We start from the raw sequence: 25,619 nt of genomic DNA, 5'->3' as shown, positions 1-25,619 counted from the left end.
GAAAGCTGGTTTTGCCATCAAGAAGAGCAAAGTTAAAGGACCTGCTAGAGAAATTCAGTTCCTGGGAATTAAGTGGGAAGATGGACGGCGTCAGATTCCCACTGATGTCATCAATAAGATCACAGCGATGTCTCCACCAACTAACAAGAAGGAGACACAAGTGTTCCTAGGTGTCATAGGTTTTTGGAGGATGCATATTCCAGAATATAGTCAGATTGTAAGCCCTCTCCACCTGGTAACTCGCAAGAAAAACACTTTCCAGTGGGGCCCTGAGCAGCAACACGCTTTTACTCAGATTAAACAGGAGATTGCTCACACAGTAGCCCTTGGCCCAGTCAGGATGGGACCGGATGTGAAGAACGTGCTCTATTCTGCAGCCGGGAGCCACGGTCTGTCCTGGAGCCTTTGGCAGAAGGTGCCTGGGGAGACTCGAGGCCGACCACTGGGATTTTGGAGTCGAAGTTACCGAGGATCGGAAGCCAGCTATACTCCAACAGAAAAGGAAATTCTAGCAGCCTATGAAGGGGTTCGGGCCGCCTCAGAGGTTATAGGTATGGAAGCACAACTTGTCGTGGTACCCCGACTACCAGTGCTAGGGTGGATGTTCAGAGGAAAGGTTCCCTCCACCCACCACGCCACCAGTGCTACCTGGAGCAAGTGGATTGCCCCCATTGTACAACGCGCTCAAGTTGGGAAAGTGAATCGCCCTGGAATTTTGGAAGTAATTACAAACTGGCCTGAAGGTGAAAGTTTCAGTGTTGCAGATGAAGAACAAGAACCAGTGACCCGGGTTGAGGAAGCTGCGCCATACGACCAGTTGCCAGCAGAGGAAATATGTTACGCTTTATTCACCGACGGTTCCTGCCGTGTCATAGGGATGGGTCGGAGGTGGAAGGCAGCTGTATGGAGCCCCACACGACAGGTCGTAGGGGTCGTTGAGAGAGAGGGTGGATCCAGTCAATTTGCTGAACTTAAAGCCATTCAACTGGCCCTAGATATTGCAAAGAGAGAGAAGTGGCCAAGGCTCTATCTATACACTGATTCTTGGATGGTAGCCAATGCTCTGTGGGGATGGCTGAAGAAATGGAAAGAGGCGAACTGGCAGCGTAGAGGAAAACCAATTTGGGCTGCTGAAGAGTGGAAAGATATCGCTGCCCGGTTAGAAACCCTACCTGTGAAGATTCGCCATGTAGATGCCCATGTCCCCAAGAGTAGAGCTAATGAGGAGCAGCAAAGTAATCAGCGGGTAGATCAAGCTGCAAAGATAGGGGAGTTGAAGATAGATCTTGACTGGGAGCACAAGGGAGAATTATTTCTAGCACGATGGGCCCATGATGCCTCAGGTCACCAAGGCAGAGATGCCACCTATAAGTGGGCACGAGACCGAGGGGTGGATTTAACCATGGACAGCATTTCTCAGGTTATCAGTGACTGTGAAATATGCGCTGCCATTAAGCAAGCCAAGCGGATGAAGCCTCTCTGGTATGGAGGGCGGTGGTCTAAGTACAAGTATGGGGAGGCCTGGCAGATTGATTACATCACACTGCCTCAAACCCGCCAAGGCAAGCGTCATGTGCTGACCATGGTAGAAGCCACCACGGGATGGTTGGAAACCTATCCTGTGTCTCATGCTACAGCCCGCAACACCATCCTGGGCCTTGAAAAGCAGGTCCTTTGGAGGCACGGCACTCCCGAGAGAATTGAGTCAGACAATGGGACTCATTTCAAAAATAATCTTATTAAAACCTGGGCTAGGGAACATAATATTGAATGGGTATATCATATCCCCTACCATGCACCAGCCGCGGGTAAAGTGGAGAGGTACAATGGGCTGTTAAAAACCACCCTGAAGGCGTTGGGTGGAGGGTCCTTAAAAAACTGGGAGCAGCATTTAGCAAAAGCCACCTGGTTAGTTAACACTCGAGGTTCCACCAACCGAGCGGGTCCTGCTCAGTCCCAGCACCTTAATATAGTAGACGGAGATAAAGTCCCAGTGGCCCATGTTAGAGGTTTGTTGGGAAAGACAGTATGGATCAACCCTGACTCGAGTACAGGCAAACCCATCCGTGGAGTTGTCTCTGCTCGAGGACTGGGTTGTACATGGTGGATAATGCAGAAAGATGGAACGATGCGATGTGTACCTCAGGGAGATCTGAATATGGGGTAAGATTGATATGTGCTGAATGTTACTACCATTGTCTGCGCGTTAGATCAGTTAGACATGAAACAGAAGGAAATGTGTAAGTGTCGAAGGTCTGAGCAAGTAAGACGGACGGAAACGTGTAAGTGTTAAAGGTCTGAGTAAGTGAGATGAAAGTTTTAATTGGATGGATATATGGGATAAGCGGTGGAATGTTCTGGGTTGAGCTGCCTCCTATCCCATATATCCATCCCATATCTTGGATATATTGTTATGTCTCGCAGCTGAACCCCGCCCTCTTGGGCGGGAGCCTGCAGTTCCTTCTCTCTTTTTTCTTGCTTGGCTGTTTCAGCTCTTGCTTCAGCTAGCTCGGCTGCTTTTGCCTTCTTCGCTTCACTTTGCTTTGCTTTGCTCTCCGGCTGCCCCTGCCGCCATTTTTCTTCCCCCCCGCTGCTTCTGTTTGGTTTTTTTTCCCTCCTTCCTTCCCCCCGCCCCCAAGGTTTGAACCAGCTCCGGACCTGGCCTGACCTGAGAAGTTGGAGAAGTCCTGGGCCTGCCAGAGACGCATCAGAACCCTCCTCATCACATTAACCCGTCTTTTCCCACTATTCGGTGTTGGGGAGTGTATTTTTTTCAATAAACCGGTTTTTCCACTTTCCTCCAAGGTATTTTCCTTCCCGAACCCAGGGCTGGGGGGCGGGGAAGGGGTGGTGGAGGTTTGGTTTAGGGGACTCCTTTTGGAGGTTCTTCCCTAATTTACTCCAAACCAGGACAGGGGCTTTTTGTAATCATTGTAGCATATTGAAGGCTGCTATTTTTTCTATTACTGTTTTACTGATCAAGTCAGAAACAAATAGGATTAATAATAGAGATAAGGGAGATAACTAGTCAGAACGTGTAGAAAGAGATCATCAGCTCTATTTGTGAATTACTCAGTTAAAACAATAATTTGCTTTGTCTTCTTATCATCTCCTACGTTATCTCTGCAGCAAAACAGCTAGAATCCTTTAGAGACAAACAGAAGGGAAGAAAATGAAAGTGTTTTTCCCTGGAGGGTTGATGCATATGGATAGATTGGAAGGGAGCGGAAATGTGAAAACTCAAAACTTATGCCTTTGCCATAAATATAGCCTTTGTTAGATATAACCAAAACTGAAAATGTAGGATACTAGGGCACAGTACCTGATGGAGGGAAGCTAAATTTGGTGTCTTTTGGGACTGTCTTCAGATGTGATCTTTGTGGTTTTAAAGCAACAACAACAACAAAAAAGGCTCATTAGCACTGAGGTAGATCCTTCTGGTCAAAATTGAGTATAGATAGGGAATGTAAATCCCAGGAGAAAATTGTTAGGGCCTGTCACATGAAAACTGAATCCACTTAAATATCCCTGGAGAAGGCGACATTTAAAGCCTGATCATTGCTGCTTGAACATGGAAAATCTAGGGGGTGTAGATGTGTGTATTCTTTACCTCCTAATTTCAATTGCCAGTACTGAAGAGATTTTTATAACCCTTGTGCCTTGAGATGCTGCAGAAAAGTGTTTGCATTCAGCTTGGCTCTGTGCCTTACAGTCCATTTTAATCACTTTGCAGAGTGGTAGGATAACAGTTCTACTACAGTGCTTGGTCTGAAAAGAGGGCTCTGAGCAAAACTCAGTTATTCTTCAGAGGGATTTCCTGATTCTTGCAGGAGCAGAGTATAAAGCATACTGACACAAGCCTTTAATGGCAATCATAAAACATTCCCTCTGTAGTGTTTCTTTAGAATTCTGAAAACTAACCAAGTATCCTCGTGTATTCTGTTTAAATGCAGTTGTTGTGAAAACATAATTAGCATTGATATTCTGGAGCTGTGCTGGGTGTGGGGAATATTTATGCATGTCCATCACTGGCTTTTGAAGAACACTCATGGAGCGCTATTGCTTTTCCTTGCCTCATGGCATGTCAGTGACTCAAAACCTGCAATGCAGGCTGGTGGCTATTCTTCTCTCTCTCTTTCGTGGTGGTGAGCCCACAATTAAATTGCCATGTTGAATGCTCCAGCTAATTGAGCTTTTTTTCTTGCTCTGTGATTACATACTTTCCCTTGCTCTTTCTCCCTTGTTAACTACCCATACTCTCTGTTCTGTGTTTTTGTTTCTGTTTTGTTAGAATTGCCCAAATTGTTTCAGGTCTCTGCTGAAGGAAATAGCATGAAAGATCAGTAACTGGAACCCCAAATATTTGAAGAGAGGACGACTTTAGTTTCCTATTTCCTTGGCACTTCTCAGTTCCTCAGGTTTCGAAAGATATTTACCCTGAATTCTTCTGAATGTCTGCAACTTGATAACCTTTGACCCCTCCCTTTAGGTGACTCTGATTTTTGTTAAAGTAACATTTAGAGGCTTGCAGTCTTTGATGACCAATGTGCAGGTGTGTCTCAGATTCTCACACTTACTTTCTAAAATGCCAGCAGGACATTTTTCTCTGGTGGTATCTTCAGGCTTATGATGTTGGAAGACTTCTCCTTTCTGGGATCATTAGAGTTGATGTTCCTTTGCAGCCTGCATATTCCCTGGGGATCACCTGCTCTATTGTGTATACCAGTTGCAATTTGTGCTTTAACACCTTCTTGCAGATCTTTTCACTCCATCCAAATTACCTACTCTGCTGTGTTCTGAAGCATGTATTCTTATTTTGGGGTCTGATCAAGGGAGGAGATAGAATCACAGGATGATGAATGGAGAGAATATATCAAGTGAATTGCTCTATAGACTGAGTGGTGGAGGATGTTTGACATCCCGGTTGTCATACTGTCAATTAAATTCAATTTAACAAGTAGCAAAAGTGGGTGAGAACAGACTTCCTAGTAAATGTAATATGTGAACTTAGAGGCTTCTGTAAACCTATCAGAAAAGTTTAACTCCCTTTCCTGCCATCTGTTTCTTTTTCTTTTGTTCCCTGCTGAAACCAGGTCCTGTGTTTAAACTGTTCTGCTTTACCAAAGGGTGCTTGTTACTCTTAGCACATCTGATTTCACTATCTTCATGTGCCTGTGCTAGGATATACTTTAAACCTGGCCTTCCTTTTTTTCACTTTCATCTGTGTTCTTCTACTGCTCAACTGTTTGTCCCAAAGGTGTGTTTGTTCTCCTCATCCTTTGACTCTCACAGTGTCAAGTAGTGATTACACCTTATATGTGTTATGTCCTTCGGCCAGTGATTAGTGCAGAAGCTGTATTTTAAAGGGTTTATTGCAAAAATCCATCTCTGAAAGACTAGCCGGCAGACCTCACCATTGCTTTAAACATCTACTTTTCTTGTCATCAACATGAACCTGTACACCAGGAGGGGCCAGAGAAGCATCATCACACACTGATAGGATTATACATCAAAATTGCTGGGTATTTTCAACTGTTGCTGTGTGGCTCTCTCAGCTTTTCTGGCAAATTGATAAGTATATGTTGAAATACAACTGGAATTAATGTGTGCAAGTGTATAGTTTATTGCCTTGTTTTATCACCCATTTCATAGCATCTAGACTTTGATGCTTTTAATTAGCTCAAATTAAATGCTCCAGTGGTACCACCAATGGCAAGCACATCATGATCATTGCCACCAATGGTAAGCAGTTACATGGGCATTTTTTAATGAAGATACACAAAGATATACATAGTACACACATATATCTATATTTTTCTTGACATAACACTTACGACAATACTTGGATTTTGAAGGCTGCTGACCCTACATTTTCTCTTTATTCTGGACATTTTTATGGCCTTCTCATTGCTTTTGCAGACAGCACTGCACATCTAGACTTTGAAGCTTTTTATAGCACTCTTATCCTCTAATTAACTTCATTAATTTTGCAATTAGTGAAGTTAATTAGTGGTTTAAAATGCTATATAAAACTTCAAAGTTTGCATTTTAATCATAGTTTGTATTCAAAATAATTATCACATGCTTGATTACAAAGCTCAGTGCAGTTAGCTCAGGCTGGGTCATGTGATATTAAACTGGCTTTGTTCTGTATCTTTCCTAGCTAGTTAGTTGCATTCTACTCTGACAATTACTGAGGCTTTTCCTAGTATCTGAAAATAGGGACAAGGCAGTGAATGAGGGAAAAAAAAAAAAAAAAAAACCAAGAAGCTCATGGTGTCACTGAGTGGAAGTTACCTTTTAGTTTGGGAGAATAGAGAAACAAGTTAGAAAAAGGGGGAAAGGGGTGCATGAAAATGTTAAGGAAGTCCACCATCACCAGTGAGTGATACTTGTGGGATCAACACTTGACTGCCAGCCTCCTGTGATGAATCATTTTGGAAGAGCTGTGGTCCAGATTGTAGTGCCTGACTGTGTCAGCCTGATGATGACCCACTGTGTAAACAACCTTAAGGTAAGGGCATGGTAAAGAAAATCTGCTTGCCTAAGGGCTGTAAAGAGTGTGTGTTGAAAAATTAAGGCAAAAGGGACAAAATCCATGTCCATCCATGCAGATAATGGGATGTAGTAATAACAATCATAATAATAATAACAATACCAGCAACCAAAAGGCCGTGTAAGTGTGGGTGACTTCAGGAGGCAGAGTCTTTGTGCTAGTCCTCCATTATGGTATCTGTAGATCAACCCACAGCATTTCATGCCATCTTCCTGACTTTAATCAAAGTAATGTATCTGTGCATAGAGATATATGTAAGTGAATTCATTTTTTAAATGGGTAGATTTGTGTTACCTTGGAGCCCTTAGGTTTGCTTTGTGGAAGCCCTTGGCTGCACAGTTTCCTCCCTGAGCACATGGTCTCTGTGCTGTATTTGCACTGCCTCTTTTTCTTCTGCCCTGGCCTCTCACCTGTCTGGTGGGACATTTCTCACTGCATGTCAGAGCAGTTGTCATCTCACCCTTATGGTGTCAGAAGCCTTAACCCTACTTAACCCGAATTTTTTATTTTCCCCCCTCCCCCTGCCCCCGCTTCTGATTTAAGTTTACAGTATTAGGCAGCTTAGTGCTCCAAGCCCAAACCTAGGGCAGTGCCCGAAGTCCAAGCTCAGTGCTGCAGCCAACGAAGCAGCATTGCTGCCTGGTTGTTTCCTGCGTTGCAGGCTTATCCATTTTTATAGTTTCTTTCATACTTTCAACAGTCTTTATAACAGCAATAATGTCATTCAGATAATTATACTGTAATTGACCTTAGCGTTGAGCATCCTTGGTTTTTACTGCAGTTTGCTTAATACTTCAGTATGGTCAATTATCTTGTAATTCCCACTTTGTTGGGAATTATTGTTTTAATTATTGCACTCCAAATACATCATTTTGACATAGTAGTAAGGGTACATTGGGGAATGGTCATTCTTGTGAACGCTTTAAAGAGTTACCAGTTTTAACATGTAGGAAGGCTTTTCATCTTGTCATCTCTAGTCATTACCTTTAACACTGATTTCATTTAATTATCACTTACTGTGCTCAGGCCAGTTCTTATCTGGAGAAGTCAGCAAATGGGGAGTTGAAGCCTGCAGCTTGGATAGCTGTAGAATTTGATTTATGATTTCCACACTGATTTCTGCCACGTTACAGTGTCAGCTATCTGTGTTGATGCAACTGAATTCCAGTGGAAGGTGAGGGTAGAACAATGCCTTTTTTTCCCCCTAGAAATTTGAACTATTAATTATCCCAAATAGACAGTGAGTATGCTGGTGAGAATTTTATGGCTGCATAGGAGGCTTGTGTGTCTCTCTTGATACTGATTAAATTTGCACCTGTATGGCACTGATACTCCCAGGAGCAGCACCCTGATGGTGTTGGAGAGAAAACAGCACAATCCTTCTGGTGGGAGACCATTTCAGATAGCACTGTGCTCAGCACTGCCCAAAACAGAGACTGAATCATAGCATGCTATGCTCTGTAGCCTAGTGCAAAAATTACTGTGGGTCCAGCATGAGAAAGACACTGTTCCACTTCTTAAGCAAATTATGTGAACATGGCAATGTGCTCATCTTTTCTATAAATGTGTATGTTTATTGTTTTTGTCAGCATTTTGTGGTGTATTTACCATGAATAAAAATGTTCTACCAAAACAGAAAATGAAAAACTGGTATGTTTTGCTCGAACACGAACTAAGTGTAACCTACTTTCACCAAAGAGTATTTCTTCCCATGTCTGATATAATTATTGCATGTGAGCAAGCTCAGCATTGTTCAGTAGGAAGTGCTGCTCTTCTAGTAGATTAATGCATTTTATTGAAGAAAACAGCGGTGTTAAAAGGCTTTATTTCTCTATAAATTTTAATAGTTACTGAAACAAGGACTAGCCCATTAAGTTACAGCCTGCCAAGTCATAGTGCTGAATCACTTAATTTCTCTAAGTAACTATCCTATTCCAACTTCTTAAAGGCAGCTCTTAGGATAGCACTGATGTTTTAATCAAGGAACAGGGCAGTCTTTCAGCTGAACAGTGTGTTTTAATAGGTTTTCTTTCACAGTCTGCAAATGTAAGTGTGGGCTTGCACACTCAGGAACCAAGGTTTAGGTGGGTACACGATTATTTTCTGAATCTAAAGTCAGTAGAAACCGTGAGGACATTGTTATACCGCAGTATTTCTCAGTGAAGGTATGTCCTTACCATTGTTTATAGACTGAAAAGCTGTTACAGGCAATAAAGGAAACTCAATATGAGTCTCACACAGTGAACATAGTTGGCATTAGGTCCATAGGAAGATCTAGACCACAGCTCATTGTCTATATATGTGACATATCTTTGTTATTTAACATAAGAGATAAATTTAGCTCTGTCAGCAAGAGTACAAGAGATCCATCCCATGAAATCACTGGTCTTTATGAGGCAGGTGCATTTAGAGTTGAAGGGAAAAGAAGGCAATTCTTCAGGGGTATTGGTAGGCTGGCTCTGTGTGAGGAAATGGGTGTGACACTTAAAATTGGAAGTGTTTATATTTGTTCTGTAGTAATTGACACAGGAAGCAAAATAATGTCAGTCCTAGTACACTGGCCTAATTTCAGATTGGGAAGTAAGATCCTGCCTGCTGTCAGTAGGTGAGTTGTCTCCATTTTTTCTGTTAATGTCAGGTGAGAATACTGCAGAAGGATCTTTTCATATTGGTATAAGGTCAGATCCATCAAGCAATAAAAGCATTAAGCAGTGTGCATTGCCCAGTGTGGTGCTCATCCTTTAATGTGCTAGTGATAATTAGCTACTTTATCTTTCTGGTAGGGACCTTCAATTTATTACTTTATTAAGTAGTGAAATCAAAGATTAAAGTGGTATCTATGGCACATTGCTAACCAGATTGTGAAAAATGGAACTGTATGGTTTCAAATTTATTAAAAGAAGTACTTCTATTTAAGTAAGTGCAGTAGTTTAATTCTTTAGACAACATTTTAATTTGTAGTTTATTGGTGATTATTTTTCTTCGTTTTAAAGCAAATTGCTTTCTGTAGGGTGAAGTTGAGAATAATGAATTGAATTCACATTACAAGCTACTGCCTTCCAAATTGTAGATGAATATAAATATACTAGGAGCTTAGTACAAAAATCTTTTGCAAAAGGCTATGCTATATCATTACAGAAACAAATACATTTTTCAAGTCATCAGTTCATTTAATGTTGTGTTTCTACTTGGCCTTTATTTTAAGGGCTTCTGTACCCTGGCTCTGCTGTCTCCAAATGTCTTAACATGTGTTGATGCTTCAGAGCAGAAAATAACTTTGTTAGTTTGCATTATTTGCCATAATCGTTGATTAATGATCTGCTTTAAAACTAAATCAGTATTTTAAGATGTATTTGCATAGTATAGGAAAGGCACAGGCTGTGCCTTCAACACTAGGATTGCTCTAAAATTTTTATTTCCACTCAGTGTTCTTAGAGGGTAATTAACAATTACCAGTCAAAAATACGGAATATTTTTGCAAATTCTACCACTCATTAATCTGAGCTGCTGTTCTCCAGAACTGGAAATTTCAGCAAAATGGAGAGGAGGACTTGTGTGTCCCAGTAGGTAGTAATATTCTCTTATGTGACTTGGATGATAATTTCTGTGGTTAAGTGTTGTTAATCCTTACCAGAAGCTTGTGATATAATAAGGAAAAGAAGGAATTCTGTAATAATCATGGAACAGAAGTTACTCAGTGTAAATGCTACTTTCTCAGTTTGTATTAATGTTAATAGCTGCACCGAAAACCCCAAAACCAAATTGCTACGTTGTACAGTTTTATGTGGAACAACAGTTGTCCATCATGCATGGAAGAAAAAACCCCAGATAAGTGTTTCTGGGGGAAGAGGGGGAACTAAATTCCATCAGTCAGGAATTCTGTGGTTGTTCCTCACCACACCAGTAAAAAAGGAGGACAGACATGGAAACAGTCAGCAGGATTTCAACTGACAATTATTTTTGTCTCCATTGCTGTTATTTCCATTTCTGTAAAAAGCCTGAATGCATCCCTACTTACGTACGTTCAACTACTGACTTCAGAGTGAGATAAAGTTTAGTGCATACTTAAATGCTTTCTTGAACTAGGGCCAAAAGCTGCTGCTGCTACTAAAATCGGTCCCAGAAGGAACGTTGCATCTTTCATTGCTTCCTTTTTTTTTTTTTTTTTTTTTTGTATACGAAGCTACGGGCACCACAAAGCTTTGGAAATATGGTAGAATTCGATAAATGTTGCCTGCCTTGTTTAAAGGAGTAGAGTGGAGTTGTTGGAGGATAGTTCATTAAAGCACACCTTATCTTCCTTTCTCTCCTGTCCATATGTGTGCTTGTTAGCAATCATTACTAGGTGAGAACTGTGGAATAGCAAAGGTATCACTGAGCCAGTCTGTCTTTTGTTTCTGTCTGCTGCAGGCGTAGCCTCTAATTGTAAAAGGCAGCAAAATAAAATTAGTTTAGGTGTTTTCTCCTGTTCTTGCCTGCTTCAAAACTGTTCAGAAGCTTGCTTCTTTCTTTGGTAGAAATCTTCATTCAAATGTTTGCTGAAGTGTGACTTGCCTTGAGCTTCCTTGTTCTTTTTGATTTACACAGGCAAACACACACACACATGTGCAAACACACACCCCTTTTCTGGGACTATTGACTTAACCCGGTGTATTTGTAGAGGAAACAAACCAAAACAAGACCAGTGCACAGTATTCATCGAATTCATCCCATTGGCAGTGCAGACAGCCTTTATGATCTGTCAGTTGATCACCTGTTTCTTTCTCTTGCAATACATAGTGCAGTTTTCAATATGAGATGCTTGCTGGTCAAAACCCAATGTGCTGTCTGTGAGAACAGCTCCAGATCACACTATCAGCCTAAGATGTATTGGAGCATAGTGACAAATGAACCACTGTTGCGAATGAGGGCCTGATGATGCTTTCTTCTCTCTTTGGACTACAGAGCTCTTCTGTATCTCCCTCAGCTAGTTTCAGAACAGCAGAAAAGCACAGAAATTCAACGGATTATTGTTCAGATAGTAAAAAACAGAAAACAGAAGAGAAGGAAATAGCAGCTCGTTACGTGAGTAGATTGTCTACATTGTGCATTGTTGAACTTCAGTGTTCCTCTATAATTTCACCTGATTTCTGCTACATAACTATTTTTAAAATGGGAGTCAAATTTTACTGGTTTTTGCTGCCTACCTCTAGTGTCTCTGCTGGATTAAATGTTTCGGTGCATATGATTGATACTATTTCTTACAATATAAATGCAAAGCACCTGGAAGTTGTGTGATAACAGTGCTGAGGTTTAGTTAGGCCAGGATTTGTTAGTGAAGTATATTTTGACTCCTTTTCATAGTACAATGCCACTTCAGATGAAGATTTTCATCCTATGTCCTCCTCCACCAGTGTGAAAACTGGGAAAAATGCTGTAGTTGTGGCAGCCTGCTAAGCAGAGGCCCTATAGGTGGCCAAAAGACTTTAATTGTATTACTACATAAAGTTTGGTAAATGTAAATGGTACACTGCAGATTTGTGAGAAGCCTTCCACTGTTTTCATAGTTATTAAGAGACATTGGGATATTAAATAGAAGTTTTTTAACACATTGTGATTTGTCATTGCAGGACAGCGATGGTGAGAAGAGTGATGACAACTTGGTAGTTGATGTTTCCAATGAGGTATACACAATGGTATTTTTTCTACCTTACAGAAATGGTAGTGAGGGCATCTTCAGTGGTTTCTGTGCATATTGATTTTATGAATACGATTTTGGCATTTGCCTTCATAAAGGAGCTTGAAATGCCTGAGAGAGTCCAGTCATGTCCTCTTTCTTTAGAATACAAATCATATCAGAAACAATTATTTCTGCAGTTGTTTCTCCTATGAACAAAAAATTCTCTTGAGTTATTTGAAGCCAAGAGAGGGGGTGCAGCTTTTAAGAGTGTTTTTTTCACTTTGGCCATGACTTCATGTGTGAACCTTATCAGGTCTGCCAAATACATCAGATCTTTTTAAGACACCACTTGAAAAAAGATACTTACTTGCCTATTTCAATATCCATTTTTTGGTATTATTTTTCATGGTTTAATGGCATCAATTTTTAACATTTTAAAAAGAAAAACAAATTGTCCTTCACTATCCCTCTCAATTTTACAGTTGTATCAGCTAAATGTCCTATGACAGATCTTCATTCCAAATTGAGGACTGCTCAAGACAAGAACTAGTGGCTAGTATGAAGTTTTTATGCTAACCTATATTCCTGATATTTAGGATCCTTCTTCTCCCCGTGGAAGCCCAGCACACTCTCCACGGGAAAATGGCTTGGACAAGACTCGACTGCTGAAAAAAGATGCACCAATTAGTCCGGCATCTATTGCATCCTCTAGCAGTACTCCTTCTTCCAAATCCAAAGAACTTAGCCTTGTAAGTGCTACAAAATGCTTCTGATCCCTAATCATAGACTGAAATACATGCTTATGGAATTTCTGTCTGGACACAATTAGTATTTTTACCGCTGTCAGTAAAGAATTGTGAAGCATCAATTTAATATCAGTTTAGTTTATCTTTTCAAGGGAGTCTAATGGAATAATAGAAAGTTCACAGTCTTTTTTAGGGATAGGAGGAGGTTATTTTCACTGGTGGTGTGAGTAGATGATAGATGTGGTGTTCTGAGAGATATTTTTCTCCTCCTCCATATGAAGAACTGTTATTCTGAGAATAAATAAAAGTACACAGGGGTTTCTTGAGCTGTTTTCCTTTGCTGTGGTTTATAGCAAATTCAGTTCCTTGCTTGGATGTGATTTGGTTGTTAGCTTTGTTTGAATTACCAGGCTATATACAACAACAATAAATTTTATTTTCTATCTAAAAAGTAATCTGTCATTTACAAGAGCCTTCCTTGACTTGCATCGCAAATCATAATGCAAAAGAAAAGAGCTGCTTGCAAGGGGTGTTCTTTCCTTTCCTGTTTGTGTCCACAGTTAATCACCTACCTGAGCTGCACAGTAATTCCCCTCTCGATTCTTCACAGGGCAGGGTATGCTATTATTTTAAGAAATAAAATAAACAAAAAGAAAGCTTAAAGTGAATGTAGTGCTCAGGAAAGGTGATGGAATGACAGGTTCAGACCTGGGAATCAGTGGTGTGTCTGATGAACAAGCCTGTCACAAGAGCTGCACTGCACAGTTCCTGACTTTATACCCATCACTGTCTTTATCTTGAGTTTCTAGCACCACGCTTGGGTATGAGTAGTCGGTCAGTTCAGGGATTTTTTTTCTGCTCTTCTTGTCTATCTCTCACAGAAAATTATAATGGGAGAAGGTCCATTACCATAGTGAGATCACTGACAGATTTCACATATGCTGCCAGTTGTCAGATGGCAATGATTTTCAGTCATTTACCTCATTCTGAATCATACAGATTCTCCTGACGAGAAAAGCTGTGAAGGCTGTATTTAATTACCAAAGCCATTCTATGTTTTTCAGTGTCTTTGCATCTTCTCTTCATTGCCAGGGACTGTTGAAACCCAAACCCAGAAGCTATATATCACTAATATCACTAATCCCTAGTTTTAAAGATAAAATATTTTTTTATCTTTAAAATAAAATATCTTTTTACTTCTTGGTGATTAGAATGAGAAATCTACCACTCCTGTGTCTAAATCGAATACCCCAACTCCGCGGACTGATGCCCCAACTCCAGGCAGTAACTCCACTCCCGGACTGAGGCCAGTGCCCGGCAAACCCCCAGGTGTGGATCCAATAGGTTAGTGTCCATATATTTTGGTGGTGTGAAAGAAGCATTGACTGTTTGCCTCTTGTCAGGCTCCCTTTAAATCTGTAATGACAAGTCAGTATGTTACAGATGCTTAAACTGTGTGCTGAGCTGGTTCTTCAGCACTGTAATACAGTGTTGTGTGGCTTTCCTTGCCTGCCTGGCTGGTTGGTTTGAGTTATTTGTGGGTTTTTTTGGAGCTTTCCAAAGTCATGTTTCATCTGATGGCTCTAGAATACCTCTGTGACTTCTCACTTTTCCCCCATCTTCTTATAGCTTCAGGTTTAAGGACACCTATGGCAGTACCGTGTCCTTATCCTACTCCATTTGGTATCGTGCCCCATGCTGGTATGAACGGGGAGCTGACCAGCCCTGGAGCCGCCTATGCTGGTCTGCACAATATTTCCCCTCAGATGAGTGCAGCAGCTGCAGCGGCGGCGGCGGCGGCAGCTTACGGGCGATCTCCGGTGGTGAGTGTTTGCTGTTCGTGCATTTCACTTTGAGAGCTGTTTATATTGAATATAAGGCCTGTGGAGTTAACTCTGGTTCACTCACTTTGTGGTTTGGGGAGTATACTGTGGAGAGCATGAATTAAACAGTCTTCCTTTGCCTAACTCCTACTTTAATACACCTTTTTGTTTTGCTTGGGGAAAACTATAGGTTGGTTTTGATCCACATCATCACATGCGAGTCCCAGGCATCCCTCCCAATCTCACAGGCATCCCGGGAGGAAAACCGTGAGTATCAAACATTCAGCTTTAAAAGTCAATCATCTGTTGGAAGTCATGTTCCCTTGCTGGTTGGAATTCCCCTTAGCTGCTGAAAGCAATTGTGTGAATAGAAATAAGTATAGATACTCAGCAAGAGCAGGAGAATCACTGTGTAATCTTAAAGCTGCGTTTGTAAATTTGTTTCAAAGACTAATAGCAGTTGACATGGACAAAGTGATACAAAGTAAAGGAGACAGAAATAAATGGGAAAAGGAGATGAACTTCAAAAGGTGATGAACTTGGTTGTTTATGGAAGTACGCGCTGGAATGGGATCTCAGCTTTCCATCTCCACTGTACTCTGCTTCTCAGCTTAAAAAAATTATTTCTTTGTTCACAAAAGCCTTGCAGTTATTTGCAAGCTTAGCAGCTGTGTGCAGAAAAATGAATACTGAAATGTTTTGTTTGATTGAAAATACTGAAAGAATTATTTTACGATAATATTCAGATTCATCGTTGATGGAGCTGACCTGTATAATGTGATCTGCTTCACCAGGCTTTTTGTGTTGTGAGCCTTGGAAGAATTGCAGAGACAAATAACTCTCTGCTCACATTCCTCTTGAGGTAGAAAGGAGAAAAACTAAAGCACCTACACAAACCATATTGATCCAGATTTTCTTTAAGGTTCATCCAGTTCCACTTCCTTGTCACACTTCTGGGAGATTATGACCAGTTCATACGGGAGAGTTTGATGGTCAAGCGGTGTTTGTGCCAGTCCTTCTCAAGCTCTTTTATGTGTGAACATGTTTGTGTAGGAGTGGTTGGGGTTAGTCACACATTTGGATTTGTGTGAGTAAATGCATACACTTACTTGCCAGTGAGCTTGCAGACACACAGGTTTAACAGCATCAGGTGATAAGTGATCAGGCCTAGTGCCCATGACTCCTCATGTACACACGTCACACAAATCATGAGCCAGGTCCAGATCTCTCAGGCGTCGCACACTGGTAACCACTTTAATTTACTTTTCTGCTAGTTGTGCCACTCTTCTAGGTGAATGCATGGGGCAGGTATGGAAATTGATGTACACCAGCTTGTAGACCAGCTGTTTGCATTAAAAATTCTGTGTGGCACAGATCTTCATCCATTATATACAGTGGGCTCTAAAAAATGTCTTGATGTAATTTTCAAATGCTCAATGGATTTAAGTTCATCCCTGATGGAGTCAGTCACCTGGAAAGAAGTGTCTCTGGATCTACTAGGCTTTGCTTGCTGTGGTGAGAGAAATGGCAATTGCAGGAGTTGAAAGACTTCCCTATCTTACTTCCATTAAAATTAAGAGGAATAAAACACAAGGTGAACTGAAATCAAGTAATTTCAATTCTGGTATATTTCCAAGATTTTAAAATTTTGTTAGTCTGTTGATGTCTATTTTAAACATTTAAATAGAACTGTCTACCAGAGGGCTTAAAACTTTTAAAATCTGCGATTCTTTTTGCACAATTATAATTAATTTGTCTTGAATGTGATAGTTGTCATATCTTCCAAGATTGTTATTTTCTCATTTGCTCATTACCTTAGAGGGAAATGTGTGTGACTTCTCAGCACTATTGAGTGTCCTGAAATGGAGTGGGCAGCATGTGGTACATTCAGGATCTGGCCCCTAATAACTCTCTTTCACTTTGGTATTGTATCAACTCTTGAGTATTGTACAGTATATAAATACTGAAAGATAGCTAATGCGTTTTGTCCTGAAAATTACTGATCCAGTGTAAATGCATTATGAATCTTAAATGACAAATTCAGTAGTTTAATTGTGGAATACTGCCTTCTTTAGTCACTTCAAAGTATCAATTAAGGAAGTGAACTTAGAAAGTATTCTCATGAAACAATTTTATTGTGAGCTCTTGTTATCCCACCATTGTGACAATGGATTTTCCATGAGCACTATGATGATTTTTTATATGTAAGAAAATTAAAGCCTTCCATTAAGCATACCTTGGTATGTATAGGTAAACCAAACCCTCTTGAAAATGTTGTGCTCTTGTAATAGATGTGATGTATCAGTAGCATCTCAGAACAAGGCAATTTCACAGCCTAACTGTTCTCCCTGGAAAATACTTTGAGATAAAGCTGTTAATAGGTTATTCACAGGTGGCATAAGTGACAATCACAGAACAGATTCCTTCTCAGTGAGAGGCCTTATTTTGGCAAGAGAAATTTGGATCTGTCAAGTCCACAAAAAAAAACCCACAAACAAACAAAAAACAAACAAAAAAACCCAAAAAAACCCACAACAAAACAAAACCAAACCAAAAAAAAACAACAAAAAAAAACCAACCAAAAAAACCAAAAACCACCCCAACCCAAAACAACCCACAAAACTTGAAATTCCATTGCAGTGCATTTTTGCTGGTCTGTCATGTCAGCTGTCAAAAACTGCACCTTCAGGATTTAACCTCCTCAGTTTTGGTGGAAGTTTCACTGCACCCTTAGGTACAGCGCTGAGCAGTTTTGCTCAAGGGGCTCTGGGACCCACATTGGCAGCAGTCCAACTGAAGCTGGACATAAGAATCAGTAAAGCAAGCAGCCAAATGTCCCCTGGCATGCAGCTACTCACCATGCTCTGACAGTCACCAGCCAATGATTTCTGCCTTCCAAGGGGCCCTGACCCAACCTTCCTTCCCTTCTCTTCATGCAGTGAGATCCCCATCCAAAATTAAGGGTGGTGTAATATAGCCTCACTCATGCCAGAAATCATCATAATGTGGGTTGTAAAATCTCATTTGATTGGTGCTTGACTTTTCACATTAAAAGCTGAGCATGTTTGTGCTTTGAGGGCCATGCTATAGATAAATAAACGTTGTTTCCTTACGTGATTAAAATACCTGGTATTAGCCCAGTTGAGTAGAGCATGGCACTAATAACACCCAGGTCATGTATTCATTCCCCATATGGCCCTTCACTTAAGGGTCGGACCCCACAATCCTTGAGGGTCCCTTCCAGCTCAGAATATTCTGTGAAATATCTGTGAAAAAATTGAGCTGAGGGTACAACCTGAATGCCTGCAGTGAAAGCACATCTTTGATTCTGTTTAAGCAGACTTGAAGTAAAACTCTTTAAATCACCCCTTTAATTTCTTTCCCCTCAGAGCTTACTCATTTCATGTAAGTGCAGATGGTCAGATGCAGCCAGTTCCCTTCCCTCCTGATGCCCTCATCGGTCCAGGAATCCCTCGCCATGCCCGTCAGATCAACACCCTGAACCACGGGGAAGTTGTGTGTGCAGTTACCATCAGCAACCCCACAAGACATGTGTACACAGGTGGGAAGGGCTGTGTCAAGGTCTGGGACATCAGCCATCCTGGCAACAAGAGTCCTGTCTCTCAGCTGGACTGCCTGGTAGGTGAAAGGAGAGAGGATGTTGTGTTGAGATTGCAGTGATTCCACTAAGGTGTAAAGAGCAAGCGGGCATTTGATTTCTATTGTGGTATCACAGGTTGGTATTCCATTTGTAATTTTGTTGTTTCTATTAGAACTGAGGTTTAAGTATGTTCCTCACTGTACTTGTGGGTTTTTATCCCCCACAATGAGTCAAAACATTTTTAATATCCTTAAATCGTGGTAGGAGGAAAGATCAAAGACAGCACAGCAAATATTGTTTATAAACTTTGACATTTGCTGGCAATTTTACAGCTTGTTGATACCCTATCATGCTAAAAAATTGCTGTCTTGCAGCTGTATTCTCCAAGAATGTTTGGAGACTGTGTCACGTATTTTATGTCTGTGTATGTGTATGAATGCACTGACCTGTCTTAATGTGGCAATTAAAAATATCCTTGAGTGTTATTCACAAATTATTTGAATGTGCTAACAGGATGAACTATTGTTAGCAGCTTTTCTCTTGTCATTTACCAGTTCTTGGTGAGATGTTGCTGCTTGTTACAGAGGCAGTAAAATGAGAGCTGTGCAGCATGTGTAGACTTACAATGAATTGCTACACAAGCTGCTACACAAATGAGGAAAATTGCCCAAATATTTCCCTCTGACATCTCCTAGATGGTGGCAGCATGTCTCACTGGAATGGGAAGGGAGAAAGTGTGCAGGGAATTTGGCACTCCCCCATGCTGAGAGGGTAATGTGCTGAAATAAACAGAGTATGAAAATACAACTTTCTACACCAGCTGTCAAATTCAGCTATCTTGAATTGTTTTGGGCTGGGTTCAGGTCTTTGCGTTTTGATGCTAATTAAGATTAAATATCTCTCACTACTGAATTTTGTAGATCAAGTTGAAGTACTTCCCTAATGTCATATAATTTTCTGGCATTAATACACTTTATCATTGTCATACGTATAAATGGCTCATTAAAACCAGGAGGGAATACAATACTTTTATGGATTTCTGCTCTCATGTTAATGCTGTTTTCTTTCCTCATGAGTAATCTCTTGATGGCTTCTGTCTCCATAGAACAGAGACAACTACATCCGTTCCTGCAGATTGCTCCCTGACGGCCGCACCCTGATTGTTGGTGGGGAAGCCAGCACGTTATCCATTTGGGACCTGGCAGCTCCAACTCCTCGCATCAAGGCAGAGCTGACATCTTCTGCTCCAGCCTGCTATGCCCTAGCTATCAGCCCTGATTCCAAGGTCTGCTTCTCTTGCTGTAGTGATGGCAACATTGCAGTGTGGGATCTGCATAATCAGACTTTAGTAAGGTAAGTTGACCAAACGGGATCAGATAGTGAAGAATTATTTAGATACTGCCATAAACGTGCTTTTGCATGTGTATTCTCTTTTCTCTGCATATAGATGTTTCTAGTGTTTTGTTTTTCAGCATAGCCATGGTAATACCTTGACAAAAGGTATTTTTATAGGTTTTGAGAGTTTCATAGTTCCAGGCCTTTTGATCAGCCCATAACTATAGTTCCCTAAATATAAGCAGATGTCAATACTGCTGTAGATTCCTTGAACAGATGCTTTTCTTTGTTTATGTGCAAATACACTGCTCTCACTCTATTCTCTGATCAGAGATCCAGCATATATGTCTTGGGTAAACATATGTGTAAATTATTGCATTGCAGACTTAAGCTTTCATGAGTATGGGTTGGTGCTCAACACTGATACATAGTAAGTTAAGAGCTGGTCATGCAGAGTTTCTCTGTGCGCTGCATTGTATATGTGTTGTTACATGTGGTATCAGTGTTGCATGTAAAGTCAAGCTTTTACTACCTGATGTTACCATTTAGACTTCTCTTTTTTAACTTCAGTGACCTGCACATTTTTCTTAAACGAAGGTAATTTTGCTGATCATGCTACAGTCTTCTGGGGGAAATGACTATTTTAAGTTGAGTAGTGGGTATCACACAGCCAGCAGCAAAGACTTCCAGAGTACCTGACTCCTAAAGTGTTCTTTTTGAAATCAAATTAGCTGCCTGGCCTGATTGCATCATCCATTCATCACAAAACTCATATGATTGTCCCAGAGTTTGTGTTAACCTGGGGTTGCTGTTGGACTCTTAATTTACAACTCAGGGACTGAAAGAATTTATATTGTATTTTTGCTCAGAATGTACTGATCTCCTTTTAATATTTTCAGGCAATTTCAGGGCCACACAGATGGAGCAAGCTGTATTGATATTTCTAATGATGGCACCAAATTATGGACAGGAGGTCTGGACAATACAGTCAGATCCTGGGATCTCAGAGAAGGGAGACAGCTACAGCAACATGACTTCACATCACAGGTTCAATTTCAGAACCTTTGGCATGCTAACAAGATTTTCTCATGGTTTTTTAAAACAAACACTTAAATTTTTTTTCTCCTTTATAAGCCAAAAAAAGCAGTCTCAAAGAGAACTCCAAAGAGTTTCTCACTTAGCCTCCTATTCCATACTCTCATTTTTGATTTTTTTTTTCCTCTTGTGGCAGCTAAATGTCTATCTGGATTATGACTGTTTGACAGATTAGTACCTCTCCCATGAGAGTAAGGGAGAATAGGTTTTATAAAACAAGTGCCAGATTAAAGTGTTCCTCTCTGCAATCTGTTCCCATTACTGTAGATTCAAGTTCAAAAATATTTTATGAAAATATTTTTAAATGCTGTCAGATAAGCTTGGACATTAACTTTTATATTTTAATTCAGTACTTCACTATTGAAGTTTTGATAGCATTTAATAGCATAGTTTTTTAGCTGTGTTTGCATGAACTAATTTATCCTGATTACTGTACTAATTGGATTATCATGTTTTTAAAACTGCAGTAGACCAAAAATGTGAGTTTGCACAGTGCTAACAGTGAGCAAGGGTCAGTTTTGAATATCTCAAGCTCATTCCTTTAGTGATTGAAGCATGTGCTGTGCTAATTACAGATCTTCTCACTGGGCTATTGTCCAACTGGTGAGTGGTTGGCAGTAGGAATGGAGAACAGCAATGTCGAGGTGCTGCACGTTACTAAGCCGGACAAGTATCAGCTGCATCTTCATGAGAGCTGTGTGTTGTCACTCAAGTTTGCTCACTGTGGTAGGCAAATCTTTCTATATCAGTGTTTTCCTTCATGAAAAATTCTTTTAAGGTTACCTTTAAATGGAAGTGCAATATAGTTATTAACTACAGAAGTATAGTTAAAAATTAGATATTAAATTTAAGTATTAAGGTTATTTAAAACACTCTGACTGCTTTTTTTCTACGTACTGCTTATTTTGTGATGGAACATCATAGTGCAACTGGATGAAAATGTTACTGTTCTTTGGATATGTGTGAATGCTTTGTTGTTATGATCATCTGTTTCTTGGGGTGTATTCCTTGGAAACAAAATGCAGCAATAACATTTAAACAATCTGTTGCAGGCAAATGGTTTGTAAGCACTGGAAAAGATAATCTTCTTAATGCTTGGAGAACACCTTATGGAGCCAGTATATTCCAGGTAATAATCTCCTAAAAGCTATTTTCCACATACATTGCAGTGCAGTAGAGCTGCACATATTAGGGTCTGTCAGTAGTCTAAGCAGTTTTCAGGTGGATATGCATCTAATTACTGTAGTCCTTAAAGAGTTTGTCTGTAATTAGAGAAAGAAAGAAATGCTTTAGTCCTTTCTACTATTTCACTTATTTAGCTCTAACAGTAAAGTAGCCCGTTAATCCAAAGTTGTTCTTAATAACCTCCTTTCTCACCTTCTTCTGCATATTGGTGAAATACAGTACCCAGATCATGTCAGTGAACATTCACTGAAGGTCCAAAATGTAGCTAAACCAGTGAAAGTCATATTCAGCATGTGTATTTTTCTTGGATGAGGTGTGTTGAGGGATTGGACCAGCAGACTCCTGAGCTGAAAACTGAGGCTGTATGGAGGGGCCCATTGAAATGTTACTGGAAGCTGAAACCTATCTATAGTCCATCTGTGCCCAGTTTTAATGGCATTTCAGTGCCACTATAGAAGACTGGAATTTTTGGCATGTCGTTCCTTTCTTTCACCTGCAGGCACCTCTAGGTTGGGAATTTTTTTTTTTTTAATTTAACTGTTTGACTGACTCTAGTTTAAATTACCAGTCTCATGTGTACTGATGCCTGCCATGTCTCCACATTTGGAGACAGTGCAGTTTACCTTGGTATGATGGGGATATATTACCTTGAGAAAGGTGGGGGTCTAAGTTTTCCTAGTAGAGACTATTCCTTTCTAGAACCGACCCCCACAGGCAGCCCAAATCATCCTGACAAGAGCAGATCCCCCTTAAAAGTGATGTTAAAAACTCCAGTACAGCTTTCTTACAGAGGGTAGATAAGGAAACTTCTAGTGCAGTGAACAGAGATGTTTTTGCTGCAACACAGCGTGACTGGGAAGTGTTTAGTTCTTGTGGTAATGGGCAGAAAATGATGTGGACATATATTATGTAAAGAAAACATGCGCTGAAACAGCAAGGTAAGTGTGACAGTGCATACACTTCGTCTTAGAAAAGGCAGCAAAGCCAGAAGAGACAGAGCTACTTCAACCTGCTCTATCCTGTGTCTCATACAGTTCCTACACACTTGTGTATCCTGTTCCCCTGTTCCACCAAGGTGTCTTTTTCTGCTTGCATGCTCTGTGATAATGTAAAGTCCTTTGTACAAAGCTTTTGTCTTTTTGTAGTGGGGAAGTAGTGAAAAGAGAGACAGTTATTTCTGTGGAGTATCTTTGTTTCATACCTGTGGGAAGGTAGGGCTTTGAAGTGTTTCTCTCTGTGAATTTTTTGTTTACAACAAAAGAAATGGGAAGAAGATGGGTTTTCATTCATTTTTATGCAAATCAAATTAATAAAATATTTATGAATGCTCATTCCTTGTAAATTATACAGAAAGGACTACTTCTGTTTGTTAGATTGGTAGATTACCTATAGGTCCATAATATTCACTTCCCTTTCTACCACTGCTTCGTTTTACAGTAGATCTTTTTGTGGAACAAAAGTATTTTTAAAAAAATTGCTGCTATGGTTCTGATACTTTAATGAGCTTTTCATGTATTCCCTATCTATAAAGTCTTCCAATTAATCTTCAAGCCCTTCAGGATTGAAAGATTGGAAAGATGTAATTTTCTCTTTCCTTTTTTTTTTTCCTTGTAGTCCAAAGAATCCTCATCTGTGCTTAGCTGTGATATCTCTGTGGATGACAAATACATTGTCACTGGCTCTGGGGACAAGAAAGCTACAGTCTATGAAGTTATTTATTAGAGACAAATCTGAATGCAGACAGAACTCCTTCTCCTAGCACTTTGCTGTATATTCTTTTTTTTTCTTTTTGTTTTAAACTGAAAACTTAAATGCTCATCACAGTTGTAGGATTTATTTTTACTTTCTTAACTGGCTATTGATTTGTGAATGTTCATTAAGAACTTGTGATACCAAATTGTCAGATATCTACTTGGAAGAAGATGGAATAAGCAAACTTAATGGTGACCTTGACTCTTTAATTATGTATTATAGCTGTAATGTATTTATTTTGTTTAAAGAAGTCTTTCTAACAATGAACTGACTAAATAAAGCTGTCTGGCCCGGCTTTAGTTTAAAAGTTTCATCATATACTTGTGTTTTTGCAGGTGGATAAATTGGGGATCCTGGAGAAGGATGTTCAGGAGATAGTTAAAATTACACTAAATAGACTTGTAGTTTCTATTTAAAAAAATAAACTTTGTTATATTTTTTAGTCCTGTTCTTGGATGAGACCTCTAAGTGTTACTACAGTATAATTATTTGGTGGGAAGATGCTGTATCTTAACTACTTTAGACAGTCTTGGAAACTTAGGAAATTGCAAACTGTAGCCAGTGATCTACATGCCTGTGATGAATGGCAAATTCAGTTCACATCTAAATTAAATTCACTTTAAGTAAGAATGTGCTAATTTATATATTTGCAATGTTAATATAGCATCTTGTGTACAGATTTGTTCTCAATGCTTTTCAGTTGATAAACATAAAGCATTTTAGGTGTCAAGCTAGGTTTTTTAATATAAACACCTCTCTTTGTTATATTGTAGAGAGTACAATAAGTTGCCTCAAAGAATCACCTTTGTTACTTCTGGAAACTTTTGCAATGTTTCCTTGAAAATGGGGATATGTGTCTTTGGGCAATTTTTCAATTACAAGAGATTATGAAAAATATTTGATATGTTCTTTGGAAACTGCACTGAAATAAGAATGGATGCCTACCAATATACAAACTACAAAAGCAATGACCTCTGAGGTAGGATTTACAAGAGCACTCATTCCGACATACAAAAAGGAATGGATTCTCATTGGGATAAGGACTTGCTTTGTTCGCCAGCAGTTCAGTCCAAGTCTTGATTGGATGTCCCTAAAACGGACGCAGACTGAGCCATTGTGCCAGAGACAACGTGTTATCTTTTTATGTTGTTGTTGTTGCTGTTAAACTATGATCTGTGACATTTTTCTTTTGAATGCTTTAAAAAAAATCTTTAAGTCTGTGGATCTGCTGATGTACAGTGCCTTTGCTGCTATGGATCAAAATCAAGAGACCCGTGTAGATAAATCTTATTGTATAAGTAGAAAATTACTTAATTTCATACTAGAAATGGATTGATGCTGCAAGTTAAAATGGACTGTTTATTGAAGTTCCAAATGTGGTAGCAAAAAAATGGTGTCTTAAGTGCTTAGTGTTTGATGTCATTAACAGTTTCGTAATACTCTACATTGTAGAAAGATTTTGATACTAAACTGTGTCATTGTACATAGTTCTAATGCATTGTATTGACCACCAGTACTTCTATAATGGTAGATTATTGTTTGTGCATTCAGACTTTTAAGCATTAAACATAAGTAACTTCTAAGATGCATTTTTCTTTTTTTTTTTTTTCCTCCCCTCCCTCGTTGTGTGTGTGATTATCTCAGTCACACGTGCAGCTTTTCAGTCATGGAACATACCACTACAGATACTTGTGGTTTTGACACTGAAACACAATGTAGTTTCTATGAGATAGTGAAAGCTGTGAATTTATAGTTTCTTAAGTTACGTGACTGCGCTGATTCTGAACACTTGGAGTCATCAGACTTTGCCTGTCACCTAAGAGTTTGCCACGTCCCAGTTTTGTGGTCTCCCGTCTGACATACCTGT

At 39.9% G+C, this 25,619-nt stretch overlaps 1 protein-coding gene across 2 annotated transcripts in view; it reads left to right on the top strand.

The window, feature by feature from the left end:
- LOC136374236 (transducin-like enhancer protein 4) overlaps positions 1-25,335 on the top strand; it is a 104,018-nt gene extending 78,683 nt beyond the window's left edge. For both annotated transcript variants that reach the window (XM_066339537.1, XM_066339536.1), the window contains exons 9-20: positions 11,501-11,620; positions 12,166-12,219; positions 12,812-12,964; positions 14,173-14,305; positions 14,591-14,784; positions 14,975-15,051; positions 18,174-18,423; positions 19,491-19,738; positions 20,620-20,767; positions 21,391-21,541; positions 21,868-21,944; positions 23,615-25,335. In XM_066339537.1, coding sequence (XP_066195634.1) covers positions 11,501-11,620; positions 12,166-12,219; positions 12,812-12,964; positions 14,173-14,305; positions 14,591-14,784; positions 14,975-15,051; positions 18,174-18,423; positions 19,491-19,738; positions 20,620-20,767; positions 21,391-21,541; positions 21,868-21,944; positions 23,615-23,722 — 1,713 coding nt within the window. In that variant the 3' untranslated portion in view covers positions 23,723-25,335. The remainder of the gene's footprint in view (positions 1-11,500; positions 11,621-12,165; positions 12,220-12,811; positions 12,965-14,172; positions 14,306-14,590; positions 14,785-14,974; positions 15,052-18,173; positions 18,424-19,490; positions 19,739-20,619; positions 20,768-21,390; positions 21,542-21,867; positions 21,945-23,614) is intronic.
- Positions 25,336-25,619: the final 284 nt, after the last annotated feature.

Source organism: Sylvia atricapilla, chromosome Z, assembly GCF_009819655.1.
Source record: "Sylvia atricapilla isolate bSylAtr1 chromosome Z, bSylAtr1.pri, whole genome shotgun sequence".
Taxonomy (NCBI): domain Eukaryota; kingdom Metazoa; phylum Chordata; class Aves; order Passeriformes; family Sylviidae; genus Sylvia; species Sylvia atricapilla.
This window is presented reverse-complemented; position numbering and strand designations above follow the sequence as displayed.